This window comes from Pantherophis guttatus, chromosome 1 (assembly GCF_059756535.1).
Source record: "Pantherophis guttatus breed Tessera chromosome 1, ASM5975653v1, whole genome shotgun sequence".
In the NCBI taxonomy this organism is placed as follows: domain Eukaryota; kingdom Metazoa; phylum Chordata; class Lepidosauria; order Squamata; family Colubridae; genus Pantherophis; species Pantherophis guttatus.
The window spans coordinates 169,291,947-169,319,912 of NC_142063.1; the positions used below are offsets into that span (position 1 = coordinate 169,291,947).

The following is a 27,966-nucleotide window of genomic DNA, read 5'->3' on the forward strand; positions in this document are numbered from 1 at the left end:
TATGTATTACAGGAACCTAATGGTTACAGAATCTAGTATACCAGTATATCATATTCTAGTATTATTTATTATATCCTTATTATTGTTTCCCTTCACTATCTTTTTTGTAATCAATATGATTAATCAATATGAACATGAATATTCCAATTATTTCCATGCAATCCAATTTCTTACAAATCAATTAATTATATTTACCAATAATAATAAACCAAATAATTTCCCCCATATATTCCTCCAAACCACAACTTAACCATTTCTACTTTCAACACAATATACAATTAATAGTATCTCAATTATTACAATTCCCTAGTTAAATAGAGCTTTTTTTCTTTTGTGTTTTAAGATCTTGAACTCTCCTCTTTTGCCCTAAATTTCCCATTGTTTGCACCTACCTTTTTTGGTGAGCAAAAAGAAAAAGAAATCTGTCCCTGCCTCATTTTGTCACGTTGCAGCAGAGCCTGCTTTACTTTCAGTTTCGTTTTTTCCCTAGCATAGCTACTCATTTGTGTTCTTTTAACACTGATCAGCTGTAGGGCAGCCCTTTGAAGCCCCGCGGCAAGAGTTTAAACAGTTTTTTTCCCTCTAGCCATCAGCTGGGACTCAGGAGGAAGCAATAGATTGGGAGTGGGGCCAAATAAAGGGGAAGAATAATGCGCGGGGGGGAGGGGGGAGAACTGGTTCGGTGACGTCATATCGTCACCGCTACAGGCTCATGGGAACCTGTGCGAACCGGGAGCAACTCACCACTGGGCGCACCCGGGTGGAGGAGCTGCTCCGGGATGAGCAGCTCCGGGTTGAGCAATGGCCAGTCCTGTGACTAGAGCTCTGGAATATGGGACTGGCCAGGCAGCTCATGGTGGGGCTGTAAATCTCCGCTGTAGAGGGAGGTTTGTGCAACTTGCAACTTTGCAGCGCAGCCCTTGCTGTCTGGAATGAGGTAATGGTGCAAGGGAGGGTGGCAGTGCAGGCGGACCAAAGCAACGAGTGGCGGGAACCCCAGGCTGTTTTTTCCCCCTGCTGTAGCTTCCTGTTGGCTGACCCCACCAATGGTTGTTCCTGCCCCTTGCCCTCCCTTCCCAGTCACTCCTCGCCTGGCAAGGAAAGGGAGGGGGATGAAGATTTGCTCCATATTCTAGAGCGGGAGGGAAGCTTTGTTTCTTGCTGGATCTCACAGCCATTTCTTCCAGCCCTTGTTGGTGCTCTGTGCACCTCAGTCTCTCGGGGAGACGCTTGACTTCCTCTCAGCCCCAAGACACTGGCTGGCCCATGAGATGAGAGAGAGAAAGAGAATGAGAATCATAGAGAGAATAAAAGAGAGCGAAAGAGAGAAAGAGAGAGAGAGAGGGAGGGAGAGAGAGAGAGAGAGAGAGACAGAAAGAGACAGAGAGAATGAAAGAGAAAGAGACAGAGAATGAAAGAGAGAGAGAATGAGAGAGACACAGAGAGAATGAGAGAGACAGAATGAAAGAGAATCAGAGAGAGAATCAGAATGAGAGAATGAAAGAGACAGAATGAAAGAGAGAATCATAGAGAGAGAATGAGAGAATCAGAATGAGAGAAAGAGAAAGAGAGAATGAAAGAGAGAGAATGAGAGAGAAAGAGACAGAGAGGGAATCAGAGAGAGAATGAGAGAATGAGTGGGAGAGAGAGAAAGAGAGGGAGGGGGGAGAGAGAGAAAGAGAATGAGAGAGAAAGAGAGAGGAGAGAGAGAGAAAGAGAGAGGAGAGAGAAAGAGAAAGAGAGAGGGGGAGAGAGAAAGAGAAAGAGAGAGGAGGGAGAGTGCCTGAAGGACCCCATCCCATCACTGGGAGTCCAGGCGCTTCAGCAAGCGGCGTGCTGGATTCGTATTAGAGGTCCATGAGATTTAAAATTATAAACTTGGTGGTCCCTGAGGTCCAAAAGCTTGGGGACCCCTGATATAGTCAACTATGTTTTACTAGTGTACATGTTGTTCAATCTAAACAAGGCTCAACATAGCTAAAGTAGCTGTAACCATTAGGAGAAACACAACCCTGAACTTGCTAGTGCAGCATCCCCTCGATTCCTTCCTTGGCCCATACATTGTTACCAATACCTAAGATTCCTTGTTTACTCAAAATGATAGAGTAGATAGTATTGCACCCAATAAATTTCAGATGTACTGAAATGAAACAGCTTTCCAGGATAATTTCCTTGTAGTTTCATACCTAGCTTCATCACCAAAACTACCCTGGTTCCCCTGAGAAATTATTGGTACTAGAAGCGGGGATTCCTGTTGATTTCTCAGGGCTGTTGAGTAGGGTGGTCCTTGTGCTCTAGACAGCAGCACTAGGAACATCTGCTTTGTCCACCTGATATTTAGTTGTGGAACGCTGTAAGTTTCTTTTGAGCTCTCTGCAGCAGAGGAGCTTTCAGAAATTAGAGCAATGAATAATCAGAATGCAAAAGATACCCAGTTCTCCCTTTTGATTGTGTTTGTATTTGATGAAACAGTGAAGGCATTTGACCTATGTCTGAAAGCAGGACAACAGTCAAGAAACTGAAATTGACCAAACAGAGGTGCCATCACTGGTAAGCAACTGACAAATTGGAAGACAGCTCATTCTGGACCAGGATTGTTCTGCAGAATCCAACCCAGATTGGATCCTGCATTATCCCGGAACATGTATATTCGCCTTCATTCCCAGGATTATTTTTTCAATGAAGAGGGTGAATAGTTTGGAGGTAGTACTGGGTCATCTTGATCACCAGCTTATTTATTCTTCTACCCAACTATAACCAAAGGGATAGAGACATTTCCATCTATGCAAGAGCCTGGCCAACTATTTTTTGTTTCCTTGTTGGTATGGGGAAAACACTTTCGCAAATATTAGTTGCAGAAAGAAGTGTCAATCGGAATGAGGTTCTAGACAGGTTTGTACTTCAGCAAAATATATGCATTCAAGTTCAGGAATGCAGTAATTTACTACCAATATTATTTACCAGTTACCAGGCTTCTGAACGTTTAATATATAATTAAAGCTTAATTCCACTAAAAAAAAAATTGGTTCTTCTTTAATTGGTAACCTTAAGATCCTCTACTTGAATGCTCCCCAAAATATAGTTGCAAATAGATAGAAGCATCTAATTTCTGGAGACTAGTTCTTTGAAACTAATTGTTCCTATGAGACCATATCTATTCACCATGTTTTGATGAATGCAAGTTCAGAATGTTAAACTCCACAGCAGAATGTTAAACTTTCCTAGAAGCTGAGGTCTCAATTTTAATTTTTTAAATGGCCTTCCAGGGCCATAAAAAATATAGCAGGGTCCAGAGGCTTAAGTTTCCTATCGTTGAGCCTCTAGCTCTGCTAGTAACTCTGCTTGTAACAAGAAGCAGCAGCTAGATTTTTGCAATATTATTGACCAAACATATTGAAAAGGATAAAGGAGATAAAAAAACCTTGGCAATTGGATAAATTACCTTTAGAATAGAATAGAATTCTTTATTGGCCAAGTGTGATTGGACACACAAGGAATTTGTCTTGGTGCATACACTCTCGGTGAACATAAAAGAAAAGATACATTCATCAAGAATCATAAGGTACAACACTTTAGCACCAAGTTTATCTTTATATTGGATGTGGATTTGTTGATCCACTTATTAACCACATTAATGATGAGGTAGTTCCCCATTTCCTGACAAAGTAAGCATATGCAGAGGTTCCAAAATCCATAACACCTATTTTGTCATTTTTGTTTAGTAAAAACTTCAGTGTTTTCAGTCAACAAATATTGTTAGCTCATCTCGGGGTGAAGGATTGCAATATGGGAATCCACACATGACCTGTGGATCTCAGATTACCCATCCCTGTTCTATATACAAACACTGTTAACATTCAGATACTTCCCTGCTCACTAAATTTTAGTGTATTCAGGCTGAAAATCTGCATTGAAGAGACTAATTCATATGTATGTAACAGCTAACATAACACATATTAAATATTCTTTTATACAACTACATAATTTTGCACTTCCAAAAATAGATTTTATTTCTGACAGAATTTACATATTTACAGTTTTTAATAAAATTCACTGGATTAAAGTCCAAGAACTCATAACTTGTTTTTTTCCCTGCATATGTAGTCCCACTTTAGACATGAAAAACAAGACCAGTCCCTCTATGTCCAACTCACTTACAAGGTGGTTGTGGGGAAAATAAGGTGGTATATTCACAAAAGTGAGTTATTTATAAGTATAATAAAGGTGACATATGAATAAATATTTTTTTAAAGAAAATACCAAAGCACAAATATTAGCACTTAGGCCAGAACCCTTGACAATGTGCTTGCTCATTATCAAAAGATGCTACAAATAATAGCTAGTTTAATTGCATGTGATTGTTTTTTGCAGCTTTGTAAATTTTTGTGAGTCATGTCCTTAAATGGCTCAAAGGGTTTGTGGTCAGTGGCTACATATATTGATTCTTAAAGTTGACAGTATATTTGATAGTGCTATAATGTAACGGGCAACTGGCAGACACTTTTTGAGGCTTGAGGAGATCCTATCATGGGGATGAACCAAAATAGGTTGTGTTCCTTTGTAGGCATCCCACTGCTCCTGAAAACAGTAGCTTTACAGCCCAAAGAGCCTAAAAACAGAAAACAATCCTTTAGGACTGATTTTATTTACTTTAGCGAATGGAGAGCAAACTATGCTGTTAATGCAAGAAAACTCACGTTGAAATGATAATAAAACATTTCCAAAAAGCAATTTATATATTACAACAAAAGAATGACAGAATTAGTATTTTTATTATGAAAATTGCTTCATTTATAATTACAGTTCAACGAAAATGTATTTTTAATAAAAGAAGTTAACACACAAGCATGATTCTGATGTCCAGAGGTTATTTGTATTGAATATTATTAACTGAATTTAACCAGGGGAGTTATAGCAAAGAACAGCACCTGTTTTATCCAGAACGAGAGCTACCTATACAAGGCAAATAAAAAGTAACAAGAACAATGACATAGAGTTGCTGGTAATAAGGTTTCCTTCTGTCAAATGGCATTGCAGATATAGCAGTTCAAAATCGCATAATGATAATACTTCAATCCTGAGCGCACATCTTTAATAAGATTGCAGTTTTATCATTCTGTAACATGAAGTCCACCATTGTCAAGTAAACCATTTCAACTGTAGCTTATAAACTTTTGTTCATCAAGGGTTAGAAGAAATAAGAGTTCTGTAAACATTTTTAATATTAAATTTAGTGCTGACATTTGCAATAACCAATGTTCCTTGATGTTAAATACTAAATTCCCCTTAACACCTCCCTCCAAAAAAGTAAACAAATATCAGCTCCCACATATTTAACACTTTGGAATTAATAAATCCAACAGATCTTGATTTCACGCAAGCACTTGTATTTCTATTTATAACTTTACAGAGAGGATTTTTTTCACAAACTATTTTTTTAGTAAGTTATTTTTGTGTCAACTTTTTTTCCCCAGTGACACACAAACCTAGGCAGCTTCATTTAAAAATAATACAGTAGTTCCATAGTGCATTTCAATCCTTCAAAATCACAACATTTTAAACTTCTTCTGTATCAAAAGCAGCATGTTCCTGGATGATCTTTTTCTTTCTTGAGATCTATGCAAGTCTAATGTTTTCTTCAAAAAATAATCGCTTTCCGAATCTTATCTCTTTTTCTTTGATCTGACATATTTGCTTTTTTTCTGACTTTAAAGCTTTAGAAATTACATCCACAGAATGACGACTCTGTTTTCATTTTAAGTATTTCAGGGAGAATGAATAAAAATTCAGGCAAGTCTTCCACATAAGGCAAATGTGTTAGGTAAGCTTTTCATGCTGAATCTGGTAGTAGCATGCCTAAAAATAAAATTTTGAAAAATAATAAGCAAATGCATCTGATTCATTAAACATACTTTAATTTGCCAACAGTAAGAGGAGTATAAAATTATAAAACAATAAAAATAAAATCAAATAAAATGCTAAATAAAACTAATAGAAAACAAAACAAAAGGAGATTCCTCAAAACATCTTTAGGCATCTAAATACAAGTAGACAAACCCAAACCCAAAACTATTCAGTGGGAAAGGAATAACTTAACTTACTATTAAAAGGAGTATATAGTAGCAGTCACGCATGCCTGGCATAAAGGAAGGACTCAGAGAGGTCCAACAATTAAAATGGGCATGGGGGGCTCTACTTTTTATTTACCCTCTAAAGATCATGCAAAGTTCTTAGAAAAGGTCCTCTAACAGAATACATTTGTTCTTTTAAATTAAAAAAATAGCTCCCTTATATGCAGATATTCAAGCTTTATGCTGGTCAGGACTTAAAATATAGTATCACATGGGACCCAGCATAGTTGATAAAACGCTAACATTATATAATTGTCCTATTAATAATTTAACTTCCAATTAATGTATTCTATTTTGGATTAACTGACATTTTGAAGCAGACTTCAAAGACTACCTCATATCCAATACACTGCAGTAATCTAATTATCACCAAAGTAGCATGTGTATATGTGTGTACATGTATGTGTGTGTTTATCTGCAGAACTATTCCTGTACAGTGGATTTCAGGTGAAATAGCAACCAAACTGATAAAAAGATATCAGTGAGGCCACCGATGACTCCAGTGACAATAATGAGTCCAGGAGCACCATTCAATTAGGAGTCTGATATTTAATAAACTAACCCTCTCCAACAGAGATTGAACATCATAACCTGGATAGATAACCTTCCCATGTACCAGCAGATGCCTAATCTGCACTAAATTCTTTCTTGGCCTTCATCCAATTCATTATAATGCTCAAGTACTTATTCAGGATATGTACTTCCTTCAAATGAGCTAAATGAAAAAGAGAAGGGAAGGTGAGTGATAGCAACTCAGCCCTCATCTTTGATGTGGTTTCAGGTAGATGTTAACAAGAGAGGATAAGATAATACCACCCCCTCCAAGGAATGCCCTAATAAGGGCTCTGCGTAAGGCATAATCTACAATTTAGCCAGTCTACTGTGAGACTGCCAAGTGAATGATCTAAGAAGTGAATGATCTGGGTGCACTTTCTGCTATCTTCTTAGGCAAAGCTTATTGCCATGGCCATTTCTTAAAAGAAAAAAAAGAAATAAAGCCAGACCGAAGTAATTTAGAGAATAAACTTTATCCAGATGCATACAAGAGTTTGTCAGGAAATACTTTCAGATCCATTTTTATCAGGAAGTAAATATTACTACCGTAGCTAGTAACATTTCTTCATCAAGGTAATTATTCAGGTTACATTTTTTTTAAAAAATTTGATTTATATGCCGCCTTTCTCTGGAGACTCAGGGCGGCTTACAATGCATTAAGCAATAGCCTTCATACTTTTGTATATTTTATACAAAGTCAGCTTATTGCCCCCACAAACTGGGTCCTCATTTAACCTACCTTAGAAAGGATGGCTGAGTCAACCTTGAGCCTGGTAAGATTCGAACCTGCAGTAATTGCAGGCAGCTGTGTTAATAACAGGGTGCTTTAAACCATTGTACTACCAAGGCTCTGTAACATTCAGTTAGGATTAGCCAGTTACTGATATTTCAAAGAGACCTCTTTAAAATAACAATAATAATAATTATAACCAGCTATTCTTTTCTTGTTAGTAGCAATGAGCCAAGACAGGCAAAGAATAATTGGACATGAAAATTTTTTGTCTATATTTGATCCAGGTCAAATTAGTGAATTTAGTACCAACTAAATATGATTCTTATAATATCAAAAGAAAATGATGCAGAGGACATTTCAAGATTACTTTGAATAATGAACACAATTAAGACATGCCTTCAGAGTAGTGAACATAATGCCTTGCTCCCCATGTTGGAGATACGGATCCATGAGGTCCTCAATCAAGTGCACTTCAGACCCCAAATTTCTTATCCTGTCACAAAAAGGAAAAATAGTTATACTAATTGGCATTTATCAATCAGCAAATGCAAATGCAAACTGTGAGTGTGACAAATAAAGGAGAGAGCTGAAAATGGATGTTTTGAGTTTGAAATGTGTTATACTGATTTTATAGGCAATTTTCCAACACTGTTTTACCTATTCCAGAATGTTGTTTTGAACTTTCAGTAAGTTTGAAACAATTCTCAGCTCAAAATGGGATGCTTGGAATGTGAAATGGCCCATTTTAACCCAAAATGTTTCAAATTCAAAATATTTGCACACCATTGCACATTTTATTCCTTTCGTTTTATGCAAATATATTATTGTACATCTCTTGTGGAATCAACCACAAAGCAAATTTTCAGGACTAACTCCCATGAATATCTAAACATCAATATTATAATCACATAAAGTTATTTATTGTGATTCTATTTCTTCCTAATCAATTTTAAAATAATTGCATTTTTTTTAGCCTAAGAGTCTTTCACTGAAACTGACTTCTGCTGGAAGATTATCACAGGTGTTCAATAATAACTATGTTTTATTCTATGTGTGGGAAAAGCAGCACATTTCTTCTAGAAAGAAATGATTCAGCTTTAAGTTTCATTGTATAGTTTCAGTGCCAGAGAATCCTATGACTTCTTTTTAGAAAATACAATTACCATATTTAAATAAGAGTTATATTTTCAAACTAGTCCATTCAGAAGAGGATCAATTAAAATATGTTATGCTAGAGAATTCCAACAGATCAGAATTAATTAGTAAAACACAATTGGGTCCCATGGCTTGTATCAGTTAGATGAGTGATGGAATAATTATAGCTATAATTAAAGAATTTGGTTCAGAATTTTACCTACCGGGCTCGTAGCACCACATACAGAAAAACGGGAAACAAATCATCCATGGACCAAAGGAAATCTTCATGAAGAGACTCAAGAACACTCTGTGAGATCTCCTCAAATGTCTGCTGGATCACCTTCAACTTGTCAGTAGGTGTAAACGTTGTGCTATTAGGAAGATTATTTTGAGTGTTGAGTGCAAAAATGAGAGTTTTGTTCAATCTCTCAATATTAAATTGAACCTCTCCTCTGATTATTTCAGACATATGAGGGACTACAATATCAATGAAATTCAAGAAAGATCCCAAGTTCTAGATGTATTGAGAGGAAAAAGGCCTTCAGAAAAGAAAGTTTCATTTGTACCGGGTGAGTTTCCTTCTTCTTGAAAGAAGTTTTAGGACTTAAACATTCTTATTTTGGAATAAATAGCAAAAGAATGGTTAGAACATTGAGTTTTGGAAAGTTATAAAAGGACTAAGGCACCAGTTGGATTAGAAGTATAATTTTAGTTACAAGAATCAGTCTAAGATTTTTAAAATTTTATAAAAAGACAGTATATCTTTTTGATTTTAAAACTAAATGTCAGAAATCTTTTTGTGATTAGAAAAAGAAACATGATGACAGGGAACATTGAAAGTTGGACATTACAGGGAAGAGGAAATAACTACAGTAATAACTTTAGTAATTCAAAATAATGCAAATGACCAGCTGTCTGCAAGGAGTGTAAGTCCTTCCATTCCCCACCATCCAGTCAGAGCTGAAGAAGCTTCTTGGATGAGAAGCAAAATGTCTTCAAAAAAACCAAGAAAGTGCAGTTGCCTCTTGTAAAAGGACCTTTGGGACAACTATGACCTGGATCACTATGAATCTCCATAGATTTATTTTATTTATTTATTCATTATTTAAATTTATATACTGTCCTTCTCCCGAAGGACTCAGGGCGGTATACAGCCAAAAATAAAAACATAAAAATATAAAATTTAAAACAATTTAAAAGTATATTAAACAAATTTGGCCCATATTGATTAAAAAAAACCCTTTTTAAAAAAACAAATTAAAAACAATTAAAAGAGCTACGCCAGCCCGGCTTGCTGGAATAGAAAAGTTTTGAGGGCATGGCGGAAGGTGCGTAGATCCGGGATCCTTCGTATCTCCGGGGGCAGTTCGTTCCAAAGGGCAGGTGCCCCCACAGAGAAGGCTCTCCCCCTGGGGGCCGCCAACTGACATTGTTTGACCGATGGCACCCTGAGGAGCCCCTCTCTGTGGGAAAGTACTGGCCGGTGGGAGGCTACCGGTGGCAGAAGGCAGTCTCATAGATACTCAAGCCCTAGGCCATGGAGCGCTCCAAAGATGGTAACCAATACCTTGAAGTGTACCCGGAAGACTACCGGGAGCCAGTGCAGCTCGCGCAGGAGAGGTGTTACATGGGAGTGCCATGTCGCTCCCACAATCACCCGTGCAGCCGCATTCTGGACCAGTTGGAGCCTCCGGGTGCTCTTCAAGGGGAGCCCCATGTACAGAGCATTACAGTAGTCCAGGCGGAAAGTGACAAGGGCATGAGTCCCGATCCAGAAAGGGACGCAACTGGCGAATCAGGCGGACCTGATGAAAAGCCCCCCTGGCCACAGCTGTCACATGTTCTTCTAAAGACAGCCATGTATCCAGGAGGACGCCCAAGTTGCGAGCCCTCTCCGTGGGGGCCAATGACTCGCCCTCGATAGTCAGTGACGGTGCCAACTGACTATAGTGGGACGCCGGGAGCCCCAGCCACTCGGTCTTGGAGGGGTTGAGCTTGAGCCTCAATATCTTGAGATATTTAACTATTCTAATAATTAAAGAAGAAGAGACCCACTAATATAGAATACTCTAATTTTGGAAGAATTCAAGGATATTTAGGATGGAATTAGATTTAAGATGGTCTGCTATCATAAGAATATTCTAACTGGAAAAATTCAGGATATTTGGGAACAATGCACACAGAAATTACTTTTCAGACTTACTGCTATCATAAAAATGGATTTAAAAGAGGTGGTAGAATAGGACAACACAGATATTGAAGAAGCTGCTGTGAATGTGCAATTAAAAATGACACATTACATGAACAATATGGAAAAATGAAAGCAAAAGGTATAAAGTTGGCTTATTTATTGAGGTTAAAATATATATGCTGCTATTTCTGGCAATTCTTAATGGACTTCTGCTGGTTAGGATTGAGTGAAAAGATGTTAACACTTATTTATAGATAAGGAATAAGATACAGAATGAATGGTTTTTTTGTTGTTAATACCAGAAAAGAAAATAACCTATTAAAATTATTGGTACGTATCTTGATGAAGGGATAAGTAATTTGTTTATATATCTCTTTTCTTTATTATTTTTCTTTTTCTTTACAATTTTCTTTTACTTTTTATATTTTTCTTAGTTTGTATTAGTTTTTTTACCTTTGTAATTGTAAACTTTAATAAAAAATATTTTTTAAAAATGTTTGTTCTATGGATAGACTGTGCCCAAAATTTGTTTTGGAAAAAATGGCAGAATAGGAATACGTTTTATCTGACAAGACAGAGTTGACATTAAAAGTAGATTTATAAATGACAGCTACAGGAATGACATGGAAAGATGACTCATTGGACATACAAAAATAATTGATTAATGCTTTAAAAATCAAAAGGGAATTACAAATAATAAACCAAGAGAATGGCCTGGATAATTCTTTTACACCAGATTGACAAAAGAGGTTGATTAAAGCTTGGATGAATCTTGTGAGAAAGGGCAAAAAAGAGATGTTCTATGACATTTTTTTAAAAAGTGTATTTTATTTTATTTTATTTATTTATTTGAATTTATATACCACCCTTCTCCCGAAGGACTCAGGGTGGTGTACAGCCAGAATAAGAACACACAAATAGAAAATTTAATAACAATTTAAAATATATATTAAACAATATATTTGGCCTGTAACTAATTAAAAACCCATTTTTAAACCTCAAGAATTAAAAATTAAAGATTAAAAGTTAAAAAGAATTAGAATTAGGCATGTGTTAGACAGGGATCACTGAGGTGGCTGACTGCCCCTGTGAAAGGAATTTTTTTTGGGCGGTATTATCTTTACCCGTGGGATGCCTAAATGCTGGTAGGCAACCGGGAGAGGCTCCTTTCTTGTCCCTACACGGTTTATTCGCTCACAGGAATCGAGCCACTGACCTCAGAGATACGCAGGCCCAGCATCTTACCACGTGAGCCACCGCAGCCCCCTTTATGACATTATTTGAATGGATTAAAGATTACTTATAACAATATTAATTAAAGGAAGGCATATAAAGTTGATTTATTTAATCAAGATTAAAATATGTGTGTTATTTCTGGCACCCTTAATAACTTTTGCTGAGACCAGGATTGAAATGATTATGTTTTTGGATTGATTTATAGACAAGAGGGGTGACATCATTTGTTGTAAATTAAGAGGAGGTGAAAAGTTACTAAAATTGTTTATTCTTCTTGTGATGAAGGCTGGAAGTCTATCTATCTATCTATCTATCTGTCTGTCTGTCTGTCTGTCTGTCTGTCTGTCATAAAATTATTTTTTTAAAAAAGATAATGTGGCAAACTCTGTTTAGTCTATATATTTTTTCTATATTAAACAATTAACTCAAAGTTCCTCAAATCCTTATTTATTTTGTTATCAAAACAAAAATGTGTAAGTGATGAAACAGTGTGAGATAAATTTATTAAAACTGTGAATGAGACAGCTTGAGTATATGACACAAAAACATTAATCACAAGACAAGTCAACCTATTTCCCAATGAAAGGTGGGAAGGTAAGTATGCTAATTTTGAAATTACCTGATCTGTTGTAGGCATTCCACAGCAGAAGCAAAACAGGCATCTTTTGTATTTGGCAATACCTAGGCATAAGAATAAAAAATATAATTATGGCTAGCTTTCGCCTTAAGATTAAACTGGACTGGAATAAATAATTTAGCATATTGATTTACACCCCCCCCAAACTTTATTAAATATCAGAAAAATATGAAATGCAAAAAAGCAAAGAAAAGAGAGTTAAATAAAGGAGGGATCGGTGTGGAAAAAAGCAAAACTAGGAAATGCAGACCAAAATGTAAAAAAGCCATAGAAAAGTAACTTCCAACTTTGTTTGGTATAGATAAAAGCCTAAAAGTTAATGACCCTTTGAATTAGAATAAACCGTAGCAACTAGTACTTCTATCATTATAAATAAGTCTAAGAATCAGGTGATTTCTTTCATTTCTTTCAATTCCAAACAAAAAATATCATATGGTGGTTTCCAAATGGAAACAAAGCAACACAATGATTTCCACAATAGATGTACTGCATCGGATCAAAAATCAAGTAAACAATATACCAATCAAGGAACTGCCAAAGAAGTCAACAATAAACAGCCCAATCAAAAAACCTCTAAGACCACCCCCATCAATACTGTCAGGGGAAGCCACTAAAATATAAACTGAGAGCAAGCCTTACTAGCACTGACAATGTTACTTAATTTGGGTAAGGAAACGTCTACTAGAAAACAACCAAGCTCAGAAAGCACCAAGGACTCCACACCTAATATGTTCATTTCATAAAAAACATATGATTTTGACCTAAATATTATTTAGCTGCTGGTTTAACATAACTGTTACAAGGCATGACGCAAAAATGACATCTCACTGTCACATCATTCATAGGATATTCGTACTTAATAAAAATCACAAAATACAGTTTCTAAAAGAAAACATCCATCAACCAACAGAGAATCTGAACATCTTGGGAATAGTAAACTCGCTGCCAAAATAATTAAATATTCTAAGAAATTAAAAATCTAAAAATTATTTAATAGTGATAGAAAATATGTAAGTGAGAAACATTTCCTGTAAATATTACAATGTTGTTGCAACAGGAAATATGAATTGTTTCTGGAAGACTTAAATGTTGTAGAAGAACTACTAAGTGTAAAAAAGATACATGATTTGATACTTTAAATATTAACTGAAAGATACTGACAGTATATTCTCCAATTCTCTTTCAACCAGGATAAAAATTCAGAGGAACAACAAACATAAATTGTACAAGTAAAATTCCTGTAAACACATACCTTTTTATTTTCACCAAGGGGAGATGCTGTTGTTGGCCAAAATTTCCTGTAAGTAGTACCATAAAATAAATATGTCATAGAAGAAAGATTTGTAAATATAGAATGAGTCATTCAGAAAATGAGTCCAAACCATTAGTGGTTTGTCCCTTATTTACAGATACAAAGATCTCCCAGATCAATAAAGCCCTAATTATCACTGAAGTCCAATTTCTGGGTACATAAATATTCTTCTCACTTTAAAGAGAATCCAATGAAAGACAATATATAGTGGATTTACATTAGTGGATATAAAATTTTAAGCACTTTTAGATTAGACCACATTATATTATCTAGATATTTCTGACAGTGGAAGTTTACGAAGTTTCGAAGTTTCTTTTGCTACTCAAAGTAAGCCTATTTGAATGCCAAGAAATTCAAATAATCAATATGACATACAGGAATTTCTTAAGATCATGATAATTATTTGTTTCCTACTAGGAATCCTTTCAGGATTGAAGGTGCTTAGTTAAGTAAAACTTAACTAAGATAATTTGGAAGGGACAAAAAGGGAATTAAATATTTTTTCTCCTGCTTAAAGCAATAATGAAAACATACATCTCACAACAAAAATTAGCTTTCAACTTTTTTTCAACATGTGGAAGCATGCTTACGTTTGTACTCCCAAAAAGCTCAATAGTGCTTTGTCTGGCTGTTTGTTCAAACGCAGAACACATTCCCAGTAAACATCTTCCTCTCGTTCATTGTCCAAGGCATACAGCATAAATAGAGGAGGGTAAAGTCGTGGGAGCAGCACAGGAAGTAATAAGCCAGAGCTTGTAACCACATAGCTTAAACACATAAAAAACAGGAAAACAAAACATTTGGGGTATTATTTTGAGGAACTGGTGTTCTATGAACATTAGTGGAATTGATTTGATTCAGACCAACTAATATTTTTTTAATCAAGAAAACATGAAGAAGCAAAAGGGAATGGAAGATCTGAATTTCACTTTCTCCTACCTACTTCAATTCTCTTTCAACCAAGAACAATTACTTCTTAAATCCTTTTTCTTAGTTATTCCTGAAAAATTTGAATATTTCCACACACTGCAAGACATTCCAGCACAGAAATTCTTTAACATTTAAACTATATAGAACGAGCCAAAAGTATAAAGATTTCTATGCATTGAGGGCATGATGCATGCTATTAACCAGTGGCCAGCAAAAGGGCTCCTCTGGCAGAAATAAAGAAGATTATACCGCTGTGGTTAATACTCCTGCCTTGAAGCAGTATAAGAAAGAGTAGCAGAGGCAAATCAATCTCAGTCTATTCATTAGTTAGGTAACCTGGCATGTCATCAAAAAGGGTAAAATATTGAAAAATCTACTGAATCAGAACTTCTCCATTTGAAATAGAACCCCCTTAAACATAAACATTAAATAGCTGAAATTCACAGCATTCAATCTATAATAATGTTTTAGCATTATACATTTGTATTTAGCTTTTTGTTTGGATTAAATGAAGGATTAAAAAAAAAGGTATAGTATGCTAAATGATATCACCTATATTCCAATTGAAAGAAAAAGAAAATGAAGCCTGAAGCTTCTTTTGATCAGATTTAATGCTAGCTCTTGTTTCCTAGATTTATTTCCCAAAAACCTTAGTGCTTTCTTGTGATCAAATTACCCAGGCTCTGGAGAGTCAGGTTCGGAGTCCTTTTTTCCAGTACAGAAAGACCTGGTTCCTTTCATCTCAGTCATCAGTGAGGGAATTACACTGCCCTCTTCAGGAAGATCAGGGAACAGGAATCTTAAAAGTAATATAAAGGCATTACCATCAAAATGTGTAGTCTAATTGAAAAGTATCAATAAATTTTGAAACAAAATTTTCTTCATCTACTCTTTCTGCAAAATGAATCAACAATTCCAAAGTTGCTTAGTAGCAGCGTCTTCTTACCTGATCAACTGGAAGATGCGTTTCAAATAGGATTTAATTTCCTTCACTGCCTCCTTCAAAAGTCGTCGATTGGCTCCTACTCCCACATACGTCATGCGGTATACAGCTACCAGGGTTTCAACAAGTTTTCCCAAAGGGTGCAGAGGAGTATCACATGCCTTAAAAAGATGGAGATGAAAAAAACCAGAAAGCTACATAAAACAGCAGAACTAAAGGGCCCAAATGTAAAATATTTTAAATAATGTAATTATAAATAAATTAAAACCTAAAAAGTATGAGCTGTGTATCTCACACAAATAGATCCTAAGTTCAGGATTAATATTTGTGCAGTATTACCTGAAATTCATATGAAATACTTGCAGAGTTCGGGAAGAAATAGTTTTCTTAGAAAATTATTTAATCCAAATTCACATTTTTAGTAAGCATATGATTCTCAAAGTTGCTATTTATATATATCCTGTCTTAAAGATGGGACCTTAATACCTTTTTCTGTAATCACTACAATTCTTCTGGCTGGAATTGCTGATAAATGGTGGCCTTAACTTGGATGTTGATGATGAAGTACAAACTCAAAACTCTAAAATCCCAAGAAAATTCCAAATCCCATCCACTTTATATCGTCATCCACCCAACTGCCATCCCCCATACGTTGTCCATCCCTGTGCAACCAAGCTTCTTTTCCAAGGAAGCCCAAATAATCATGGGAACTTTTTCTATGTATTAGTTAATTAGAAAAGTATATTATAGATATCATTACAGATAGCAGCCCTTATTTTACTCTGCTTAAGAGATTAGTTAACATTAGCAAGCTGTAAATGCATATTATATAGATATTGGCTTGCATATACCTTTATGAGATATTTTTTAATGTTGTCGTATTTTTCCAATGAGAAGGCACCGACATGTTGTGGAATGAACTCCAAGCTTTCCAAGGTTTGTGCATGTGATCTGCTCAAGAGTTCTGGACTGCAAGAATAGATGGCTAAGGTTAGAACCTATACAGAAAAGGGTTGGGAACCAATAAACACAACAATTTTTCGACTTGTAGTTATTAAAAACTGTTTTTCTTTCTCAACAGAAGATTTTTTTTCTCTCCACAAATTAACTATGAACCTTTAAAGCTAAAAATGTGGGGGGAAACCAGAAATACATCAGAATAATCAACTGTTAATGTTAAACATTTTGGCTTACTGTCTTGCAATTTCACAGCATGAATCAGATTTGTCACATTCATCCCAGTTTCACATCTTCAAACAGATAATTATTTTTAAAATTCCATTATTACTGATTTTAAGTGCACAAGTTATATTTCTTTCCTGTATCACTGGCAAATTTTTTTTTACCCAAAACTCTTTTAGTAGGTAAGTAATTATGAATAGAAAACAACAAATATGTGAAAAATAGCTCCACTATAGAGCCTCTCACTAACGTATTTACTCTGACAATATCAAAAGAATTTAGAACATGTTGTCAGCGTCCCAGCACTGACATAGAAAAGGGAGGAGAAGCCTGAACTTTTGCCTGCTAAGATTCGGTCTCCTCGGAGATGGGGAGGGGGAAGACATTCCTGTGATCTGACGAAGAAAGAATCAGGAAAGTGACTTGGAAGATAGCCAATGAGAAGCAGAGAATTGGGGATCGGAAAGGGAGGGATTGGGGGGCAAAGGTCAGTACTGACCGCGAAAGAGTCAGGATCAGATTGCTGTGCTCGAATAAAGAGAAAATTTCCTTAAAGATCGGCAGTTTGGAAATTCATTTATTTTGAGATAGCATCGAAACCTGACACATGTCACACTGAGGAATTTTGTATTAAGGATTAAAAAAGGGATTAAGAAACACTTTTCATGTTACTTATCCATAAATACAAATTGTTTATATTCCAGGGTATTTGCAGATTAACTTCCCTTTTAACACTTTAGAGCAGAGCTGTCAAACTCACGGCCCGTGGCCTGGATGCATCACGTGCTGGCCATGCCCATGCCTGGTTTAGTGAAGGGGAAAAAAACTCATGATATGTCACGTGACGACATGAGTTTGACACCCCTGCTTTAGAGTGTTTCCATCTTTACAAGAAAATAAATGGCAACTGGACTTTGTATTAGAACTGCTGTATTGAACAAAATACATCTGCCCCATCTACTGACCTGTCTTTGTGTTGCCTTCGATTGGTTGTCAGGGCAACAGCAATGTTATCCCAAGCTTTCCACCTATCCCCTTGGCCTGGCTGTTCACAGCCGAGCTGGTGCCAGCAGTCCTCGAACACCGCCCTCCACTTCTCATCCGCTGGGACAGCAAGGTTTCCTAACTTCCGCCTACATTTGACAACATTTAACAACAGTAACTACAGGTTTAACAAAACAAAACAAAACAAGAGTCCACTTCTGAAAAGTTTCTCCCCAAAGCAGACTTTTTGATATCATAACAAAAGTAACTCTCAATCTACGCTAAAAACCTTTAAACACATTTGCACAGAAAGAATGAAGGAATCAGCATATCTTATTTTGCACTAGGCAAGACAGTCTTCCTCACTCCAATCCCTTCTTCCCCAATCCCAGCGTTTGAGGCTTGACTAGCTCTATGGTACTAATGAAAGTGTTTAAGCTCTTTCTATATACAGCTTTTATTAAGAACCATAACAATTTAATTCCCCATTTCAAGATGAGTAGTCATATTGCAAAAAACCCAAATTTTTGTTATGTAAGTTTTCATGGATAAATTTCAGCAGTTTCCATTATTACTGAAAACCTGCCAACCATAATGTAAATGGGCTTCCTAAATATTTCAAATAATCATCTGATTCAAGAGTACTACAGATAGCTGAATATTTTTTATTTCATTGAATTAACATTCCTGAAAATTCATTTTTTCCCTGAATCTTGCACAAAGGGAAGACAGCAGCTTTGATTCTGCTGGTGCTGCAACCAAACTGAGGCTGTAAGAGTAGAAACTTCCTCAGAATCATGGAATAGATAGGCATCCTTACATCCACAAAGGAGTTCTCTAAATAAAGATCTCAGGCTGCTTATGTCTTTAAATTACTATTAAACTTACTGGTGCAATAACCACCAAGTACCATATCAGATGCTAATCAGTGCAATTTCTCCAGCATTGGGCCCTATATGATATTACCATGGCACAGTTACAGAATATTTTCTATTGGAATTTAGAAGTTTCAAATATCTTTAAGAGACATTTCAGTTAGGGATCTTGCAGAAAACAATCTTGGAAATTTTAAACACACAGGAAATTTGAATAATAGACTATATAGAGCTAATAAAAGTCTCTTTAGTCCTATTCTGTTTTCAAAAGTCATTAGGTTCAGAACTTGTCCCAAATTGTCCACATCATTCTCTGGTCCAATCATCTTAGTTAATTAAGTAAACTAGTTTGATTGGAAAAGCATCTGGCATCGAGTTAATGCCAGTGTTCAATTACAAGTTAATTACCTACAATGATAGAACCATCTGATGAGAAGCTAGCTCCCATTCACTCACAGTGTTTTAGGCCGATCTTTCTCATGATCATATAAAGTGGGTTTGAAGTAGGTTCCTGTAATCTTTATTCCAGATCCCCATTCACCACTGAATGTGCCTTCAATAGTGTCTCCATTTGGCAAAGTCAGTGTTCCCTTAGAAGGAAAAGGGGAAAGAGGAAAAAATGTATAATAAACTTATTTTTAATGAGCTGTTCTGCTTAAGAAAAGCAGGTGTTTCAAATTACCTTTCCATTAAGAGTCCAATTATCTGAAAATTCTCCTTCGTATACAGTGTCATCTTCAGAAAGCAATACTCCAGTCCCCTATGGAGAATATAGTACTGCAATCAGTGCAAGACATGTTTGGAATGATTCTCATATTATCATTGTCCATTATTTAAAATTTATATCTTATTTTTTCAGATATTTTAGATAAAAGCATTTTTTTAAAGAAAATGTTAAATGGTATGTTAAGTACGCTATTTATTATCACTAGATTCCATTTAATATAAACAGTTTTTGCAGCATCGTAATACATTCCACTTAAAATTCTCTGAATAAAAAAAATGGCTATTGTTTTTACAGATGGCATTTTATAAAGTTCCAAAAATAAATCAATTCAGCAAGGAGAAACAAACTCCCCAAAGAAGTCCATATTAGGTTCACAAAAAAAAAAAACAATGAGAGAAAAAATATATAGAAGAATGAGAGAGGAGACAGTTATGTACAAAGGGAGGGAAGTTCTAACATTGAAACAAGTACTGAGAAGAGCCAGAGACAGGAGAAGAGACTACAATTTTTTAAGTAGACAACTGAATAAACTTAAGATAAAATTCAGATGGCTCATACCGGAAGGCCTACTTATTTCATGGGAAGGAAAGAAAATCAGAATAGATACAATAGAAAAAGCTCAAGACTTTGTGGACCAACATCTAGGAAATGAAGGAGAACAGGAAAGCAGAGATAGTAGAGAAGAACATAGCCCAAGTGACCAAGAGATACAAATAACAAACAAGGAAGACAAAGAACCAAAGAAGGGAAGGCTGGAGAGGGAGGAAACAGCGGGGATTTCACAAAGAGTTACAAGAAACACAACAAAACTCAAAATAACAGAAAATTAAACACTAGCGGAAATGGAAGAAGAAATAAAGCTCATTTCCATAAATATAAATGGTTTAAACTCACCAAGCAAAAGACATCAGATGTTTACAAAGTTGCAAAAATTAGAGGCAGACATAATCACATTACAAGAAGTACACATAAGAAAACAACAGAAAAAACTACTTGAAAACAAAAAATTAGGAGTAATATACACATCTTTAGGAGATTGCAAAAAAATGGGAGTGGTAACATATATTAGAGACCACATAAGATCTAAACTGATTTACACTGATAAAGAAGGCCGAGTCCTAATGGTAGAACTAAAATTGGAAATAAAAACAATATTGTTAGTAGCTATTTATGCTCCAAATGGAAACCAATCAGATTTTTACAAAAAATTACATGACAAACTAAAGGAGTTGGACTACGAAAATGTATGCATTGTCAGCAACTTTAATGCGATAGTAAACTTACGAGAAGATTACCACAGTATTAGGAAGAATAAAAATAAAAGGAAGACATTGCCACAAACATTCAAAGATTTAGTACAAGAAATGAGCCTACACGACACCTGGCGAGAACTAAATATCAAAACAAAACAGTACACATATTTTTCTGGCCCACATCAATCGTGGTCCAGGCTGGATATGGCTTGGATGATACCCCAACTAAGTAAAGAAACACACGAAGTAGAAATTATGTCTAGTATATGGGCCGATCACAATCCTATCAAAATAGTCTGGAAAGGTTTTTGAAAACAGAAGAGATGGAAAATGGACACAAGTATAATAAAGGAAAAAGAATATCAGCAAATGATAGAAAAGGAAATCAAGATATTTCTAAAAATTAATACAAAAGATACAACATCGTTACAAAACCTATGGGATACCACGAAAGCCTTTATTAGAGGCCTAACTATTGCATATGTGGCAAGAAGGAAAAAAGAGAAACAAAGAATCAGAAATGAATTATTGGAAGATATTAAGACAGAGGAAATTAAATTACAACAACAGCCCAACAACATGATTGTGCTACAAAAGCTAAATTTGGCCAAACACAAACTGAACCTAACCACAAAAACTGAATTGGCACAGAAAATAAGAATGGTAAAACAAATTAATTTTGAACACGCTAACAAAACTGGACGCTGGTTAGCATATAAGCTAAAAAAGCAAACAGAAAAAAGAATTATATGTCAGATGTAAATGCCTTATTCTCTAATGTGTAAATAATGTATATATGGGATATCAGGGGTTAACTTATTCTTTGACTCTTAATGTATTCATAATTCACCACTCCCACTCTTGGCTCCACCCTTTGTATATATAAGGAGCCACCTTCACCATTTTATTTGCTTCTATCTGTGAATATTCAGTGAATATAGAATGCCTGTTATAATTAAAGAGAAATATATTTAAACTTCTAACTCTTATTATTATTATTGAGTCTGATCCTGAAAATATTGCAACAAGCTGGTAGCAGAGGATGGTTAATTGACTCAATAAATACCTAAAAATGTCTAAGAAAGATAGGCCCAACACCAGGGCCTACAGCAAAGAAATAGAAACTGAACAAGAAACAATCAACAAATCCACAAACACGATTTCGAGAGAATCCGAAGAATACACCACTGAAGAAGGAGAATTAATAAATGAAAATGATGACCAGGAGGAAATCGAAATAGAAAATAACGAACTCAGGTCAGAAATATTGAAGCTATTAAAAAGCCAGAAGAATGATGAAAGCCTCATCGCGAACCTCCAAGAAATGCTGAAGAACAGCGGAGCAGCGAGAGGGAAAAACATCGCTAAAGAGAAACCCAAAGACCAAAAAACTGTGAGTAATATGACTACAGAGAAAGCCGTTATGAAAAAGAAAAAATGTGATCCCGCGCGAAATTTTGAATGGCAGCCATCTTGGTTTCAACAAGCCTCCAAAGTGAACGAAGCAGAGCCAATCAAAATGCTCAGTTCAAAATTTCTGGCGCGAAAGACGTTATCAGACAACGAAAGTGAAAAGGAGGATTCAAACTCTTCGGAAGAGCCAGAATCAGAAAGTGAAGACGATTTAACAAAATCTCAAGTAAAGTCAGCAATGAAGACGCTTTTTGCTGCATTTGGGCCAAAATTAAAAATTTCCAAAGCGCCAACGAAGAAGCAAGCGAACAAGCCGATACCTCAAGACCTGCACGCTCCCATCCTGACTTCGAGAGCGACGACGCCCGAGCCCAGAGAGCCATGTCGATTCCGCCCTACACCGCAGACCGAAGCAAGTGCCAACGCACCCAAAAGAAAGAGAAGAGCAGTCGCCGCCATCAGAACTCCTAAGACCGAGCCAGAGACCGACTCGTCTGAAGAGGAGCGGAGCGAGCGAGCTACAATGGAGAGAACCTTCCACGACGACGCCAAAGAAGAAATGAACAACGCGCATGTGCGAAACTACGTAGACGGTCCGGAAAGACTTGAACTGGCCAGAGAACCGCGCAGACTCGTTGCGAGCATCCCCATGCCGTTTTGTAATTTCCTACACTTGCGAGACCACGGACTACCTCAGGTTGTAAGTAATGGACAAAATAATGTGGGAAACTTACCCAGTGACTTTCCAAAACTTAGGGTTGATGGCATTAATTTGCAAGAATGGTATCAACAGCTTCAGGTTGTCTTTATGAAAGAAAATTTACTATTTTTTATCACTAGTCCCCCAAGACCTTGGACTTTAAAAATAGATTGTTTACACCATAGAGCATTTTTCTTAATAATATCTAGCGTGTCTCCTGCAATGTATCATAGCATCAAACCAAATCTAACTGTTTCAGAAATAATTCAATGCATGTTTAATTTGTTTCACAGCGATAGTGTAGCTACCACCACAAGAATGTCTAAGGACTTCTTTTCTTCCAGAGTAAAACCAGGGGTTTCCATAAGTGAGCATTTAATATCTTTAAACAAAATAAGAGCTGAGCTGCATTTGAGGGGGGAAGTGATTTCAGATCAAACAATGAAAAGTGTTATTATCAATTCACTTGATTCATCATGGGATAGTTTTATGTCACACTTAGACACCATCAATCTAGGATATTTAACCATAGAAAGTCTATCTAACAAATTGATAGCAGAAGACAATTCAAGAAAAAATCGTTCTAGCAATCACACAGAACACAAATCTTTTAGGAAGGTAGCTTTCCAAGAAAAATATAATGAAACTTTTAAATGCCACAATTGTGGGTCCAGGGAACACAATAGAAGAGATTGTCCCAAAATTTCAAAGGAAAGACATAGGTCAGAATATAGGAATAAATACAATTATAGACAGTCTTCCACAGATAGACATAAATATAGAAGCCCACCAAATTACAGAGAAAGTAGAGGGGGCAGAGAAAATTCAAAAGAGAGAAAATCTGGTTCACTGAATGGACTAAATAAACAAGACAGCACTAAAACGCAACAAAATGAGAACAATAATTGGCTTATTGATTCTGGGGCAACTAATCACACCACTAATAACAAAAATATATTGTCTTCATTTACAGAAGATAAGTTTGTAATAAAGGTAGCTAATCAAGAAAAGGTTCAAGTATTAGGCAGAGGGAATGTGACCTTGCCTGGTCTAGGAAAAATAGAGGGGGTATTGTTAATACCAGAAATACCTCATAACATACTAAGTGCCATAAAACTAAGCAGAGATTCTGACATCAATATAGTTTTCTCAAAGGGAAAAGCAACTTTAGAGAAGAATAAAACAAATGTAGGCACTGTGATGATTAAAGGAGGCCTACCCTATCTGATAACAAAAGAAAGATGGTTACATAACATTGATTCAAATGTGGAAGATTGTATTGAGGCAGATGATGAAAATATTAGTAACAGTGACAATGATGAATGTAAAATATCTCATGATCACGCAGATACACACAATGAGAAGAAACCAAAAATAGGTAAACCAATTCATGATGAGTGTGCTCACATCTTACATAGGAAGTTAGGACATGCAAGTTTTCCTGTAGTACAAAAAATGACTGAACACGCAGAAGGTGTCAAAATAAAAAATTGTGAAAATTATTTGGAATGCTCAGTATGTAAATCTACTAAACTAAAAACTAGTCCCAGGCCAAAAAAATCCACCAGATCAACTAACAAAATTTTTGACTTAGTACACATGGACTTAGTTGGCCCATTAACTCCATCAATCACTTATAGAAAACGTTACTTCCTAACAATAGTAGACGATTACAGTCGCTATGGTTTTGTTTACACATTAAAACACAAGGATGAAACCTTTCAGAAATTTAAGGAATTTTACAAACGCATAGAAACACAACATAATATCAGAATAAAACAAATTATGACAGATAGGGGATGTGAATTCATGTCTAAAGAATTCTCCCAATGGTTAAAGGATAGAGGAATGCTACATTACACGTCTAGTCCATTTTCTGCGTTCCAGAACGGGATTGCAGAGAGAAAGAATTCCACATTACAAACCATGATTAGGTGCACATTAGAGGATGCTGGTTTAGGCAAACAATTTTGGTCAGAAGCCTTACATTATTCAAATTACACTCAAAATAGAACCTGGTCCAGTATTGTGAATAAGACACCATATGAGGTGATGTATAATAGGAAACCAAAATTAGCACACATGCACATATTTGGGGTCACTGCAGACGTACACATACCTAAACAGTTGAGAAGAAAGGGAGAAAACGTATCCAGAAGATTAAGATTTATGGGATATGAAACTGGCACCAAAGGGTACAGATTCATTGATAATAATAACAAATTTATAGTTTCCAGAACAGCTGTGTTCCATGAACAGGCCAACTGGTCTAAATTACATCTTAATGAAATATTTCCAAATAAATGCAAAGATACAAAATCTCGTGAGGAAGGGACAATAGAAAATCAAAATATCAACAAAAATAAAAACAAAACCAAAACATGGACAAATAGTCAACACAAAATAAAGACAGACACATTAACAAAAAAGGAAGCAAGATATTTGCATGACAACCATAGCAAACCTGAAAGAGCTATTAGGAACAACAGAAATCAAATACCAAATAAATACAGAGATTACATAATGCATATGGATGGTGAACAAATAACACCTAATACATATGAGGAAGTATTAAAACTCCCTCGTGAAGAAAAGGAAAAATGGGAACTAGCTATGAAAAAAGAGATGGAAAGTTTGCAAGGATTAAATGTATTCACACCTGCGATTGCACCTAAAGATAAAACAATTATTGGTACCAGGTGGATTTATAAAATTAAGAACCTAGAAGGAGGCAATACTCTATACAAAGCTAGATTGGTTGCACAAGGTTATGCTCAAAAATATCCGGAGGACTATACTGACACGTACTCCCCCACAGTAAGAACAGAGAGTGTTAAAACAGCTCTAGTAGTAGCATCTGCACTCAATCTTGATGTGTTTCAATATGACATACAGACTGCGTATCTACACGCAAAACTAGATAAGGAAATATATGTAAGAGCACCTCACAGTCAATACAGTAATAAAAATGAAATTTGGCTATTGAACAAGAGTTTATACGGATTAAAGCAATCTGGCAAAAGATGGTACGATTGCTTGGTAAAAGTACTTAAGACCATGGATTTCAACGCTACCACTGCTGATAACTGTTTCTTTGTCAAAAAGAGTGATGATTATATTGAATTTGTATTGATTTATGTAGATGATATTTTATATATAGGAAAACACAAAGAGAGAAGAGAAATCTTTGTAAACAAGCTAAATGAACATTTCTCGTTGAAATCTCTAGGTAAAGTAAACAAATACCTTGGTGTACAAATTAACAAAACTAGAAGGGGATTCAAACTTACTCAGAAAGATAAAATTATTGAACTTCTAAACAAATGCAATTTAAACAATGCTAAACCCTGTGACACTCCTATGCAAACTGATTTCCTTAGAAATACTGATGAATCTTCCCCTGAATTCAAGGATAATACATTTTATAGATCAGTCATAGGTTCACTTCTTTATATATCTAATTGGACTAGGCCAGATATTGCATTACCACTCAATTTATTATCAAGGCACGTTAGCAAACCAACAATGTATCACTGGGAAGCTGTCAAAAGAATTTTAAGATATCTGAAAAGTACATTAGACTTTTGCCTAGTATTAGAACCTAGTGATAATAAAGAACCAAAGCTCACATGTTACGCAGATGCGGATTGGGCTGGAGATATATCATGCAGAAAAAGTACTTCTGGTTATATTTTTCTATTAAATGATTGTCCAGTTTACTGGTACACTGGTAAACAAGAACTGGTAGCCACTTCAACCACAGAAGCGGAATATGTTTGTTTATCCAAAGCTGCAAATAACCTTGTATGGTTTAATGATTTAATTTCAGATGTTTGGAAAAAACCTGCTTTGCCTTTTGTTATGCATGAAGACAATAAAGCAGCCATTGAAATATCTAGATCCGATGCCATTGGACAAAGATCCAGGCATATAGATATAAAATTTAAGCATGTGAGACAATTGTCTCAAGATGGATTTATCAAAGCAGTACATTGTGATACATCTGAACAATTAGCTGACATATTGACGAAGCCTTTACCTTCTAAACAGCACAAATATTTAACTTCTAAATTGTATGTCTTATATTGTCCTGAATCTGAATGTAATTGGTGTTGTATAGCGAACCGGCATTTAGAGGGGGATTTGTCAGATGTAAATGCCTTATTCTCTAATGTGTAAATAATGTATATATGGGATATCAGGGGTTAACTTATTCTTTGACTCTTAATGTATTCATAATTCACCACTCCCACTCTTGGCTCCACCCTTTGTATATATAAGGAGCCACCTTCACCATTTTATTTGCTTCTATCTGTGAATATTCAGTGAATATAGAATGCCTGTTATAATTAAAGAGAAATATATTTAAACTTCTAACTCTTATTATTATTATTGAGTCTGATCCTGAAAATATTGCAACATTATACACCAACTCCAAGACGAATCAGGAACTCTTTACCACACACATTTGGAGAAGAAAATCATAGCTAAAAAATTCTTTCAAAAACTTTATCGCCAGGAAGATGTCCCGGAAGATCAAATCAAAAAATACCTCCATAAAACCAATCTCACGAACTTCACAGAAGACCACAGAGAGATGTTAAACCGGCCCATAACAATGCTGGAACTAATGGAAGCTCGCAAAAAACAAAAGAACAATAAGACTCCAGGATTGGATGGAATTCCTACTGATGGAATTCCTCTATAGACCAAATACTGTTACAAGTTTTCAACGAAGCATTATTGATAGCTGAAATTCCAAAATCCTGGACAGAAACTATTATTACATTAATACACAAAGAAGACTCAGATCCGACGCAAATTAAAAACTACAGACCAATTTCATTACTCAACGTGGACTATAAGCTATTCATGTCAATACTAGCACAGAGACTCAAAGCAATAATACATAACTATATACACCCAGACCAAAACGGTTTCATACCTAAAAGACAAATCAAGAATAATTTGAGAATGATTATAAATATTCTGGAATACTATGATCAGAAGATAGATAAAGAAATGGC

General features: G+C 35.7%; 1 protein-coding gene across 12 annotated transcripts in view; it reads right to left on the reverse strand.

Moving 5' to 3' along the window:
• Positions 1–4,753: 4,753 nt before the first annotated feature.
• The window catches only part of ALS2 (alsin Rho guanine nucleotide exchange factor ALS2), a 61,907-nt gene continuing 38,694 nt past the window's right edge, over positions 4,754–27,966 (reverse strand). For all 12 annotated transcript variants that reach the window (XM_087885116.1, XM_087885112.1, XM_087885082.1 and 9 more), the window contains 12 exons: positions 19,529–19,606; positions 19,303–19,436; positions 17,953–18,120; positions 16,657–16,774; positions 15,809–15,966; positions 15,539–15,661; positions 14,523–14,699; positions 13,873–13,918; positions 12,603–12,664; positions 8,778–8,927; positions 7,816–7,912; positions 4,754–5,856 (listed from right to left, as the gene is read on the reverse strand). In XM_087885116.1, the coding sequence (XP_087741242.1) occupies positions 5,818–5,856; positions 7,816–7,912; positions 8,778–8,927; positions 12,603–12,664; positions 13,873–13,918; positions 14,523–14,699; positions 15,539–15,661; positions 15,809–15,966; positions 16,657–16,774; positions 17,953–18,120; positions 19,303–19,436; positions 19,529–19,606 (1,350 nt within the window). In that variant the 3' untranslated portion in view covers positions 4,754–5,817. The remainder of the gene's footprint in view (positions 5,857–7,815; positions 7,913–8,777; positions 8,928–12,602; positions 12,665–13,872; positions 13,919–14,522; positions 14,700–15,538; positions 15,662–15,808; positions 15,967–16,656; positions 16,775–17,952; positions 18,121–19,302; positions 19,437–19,528; positions 19,607–27,966) is intronic.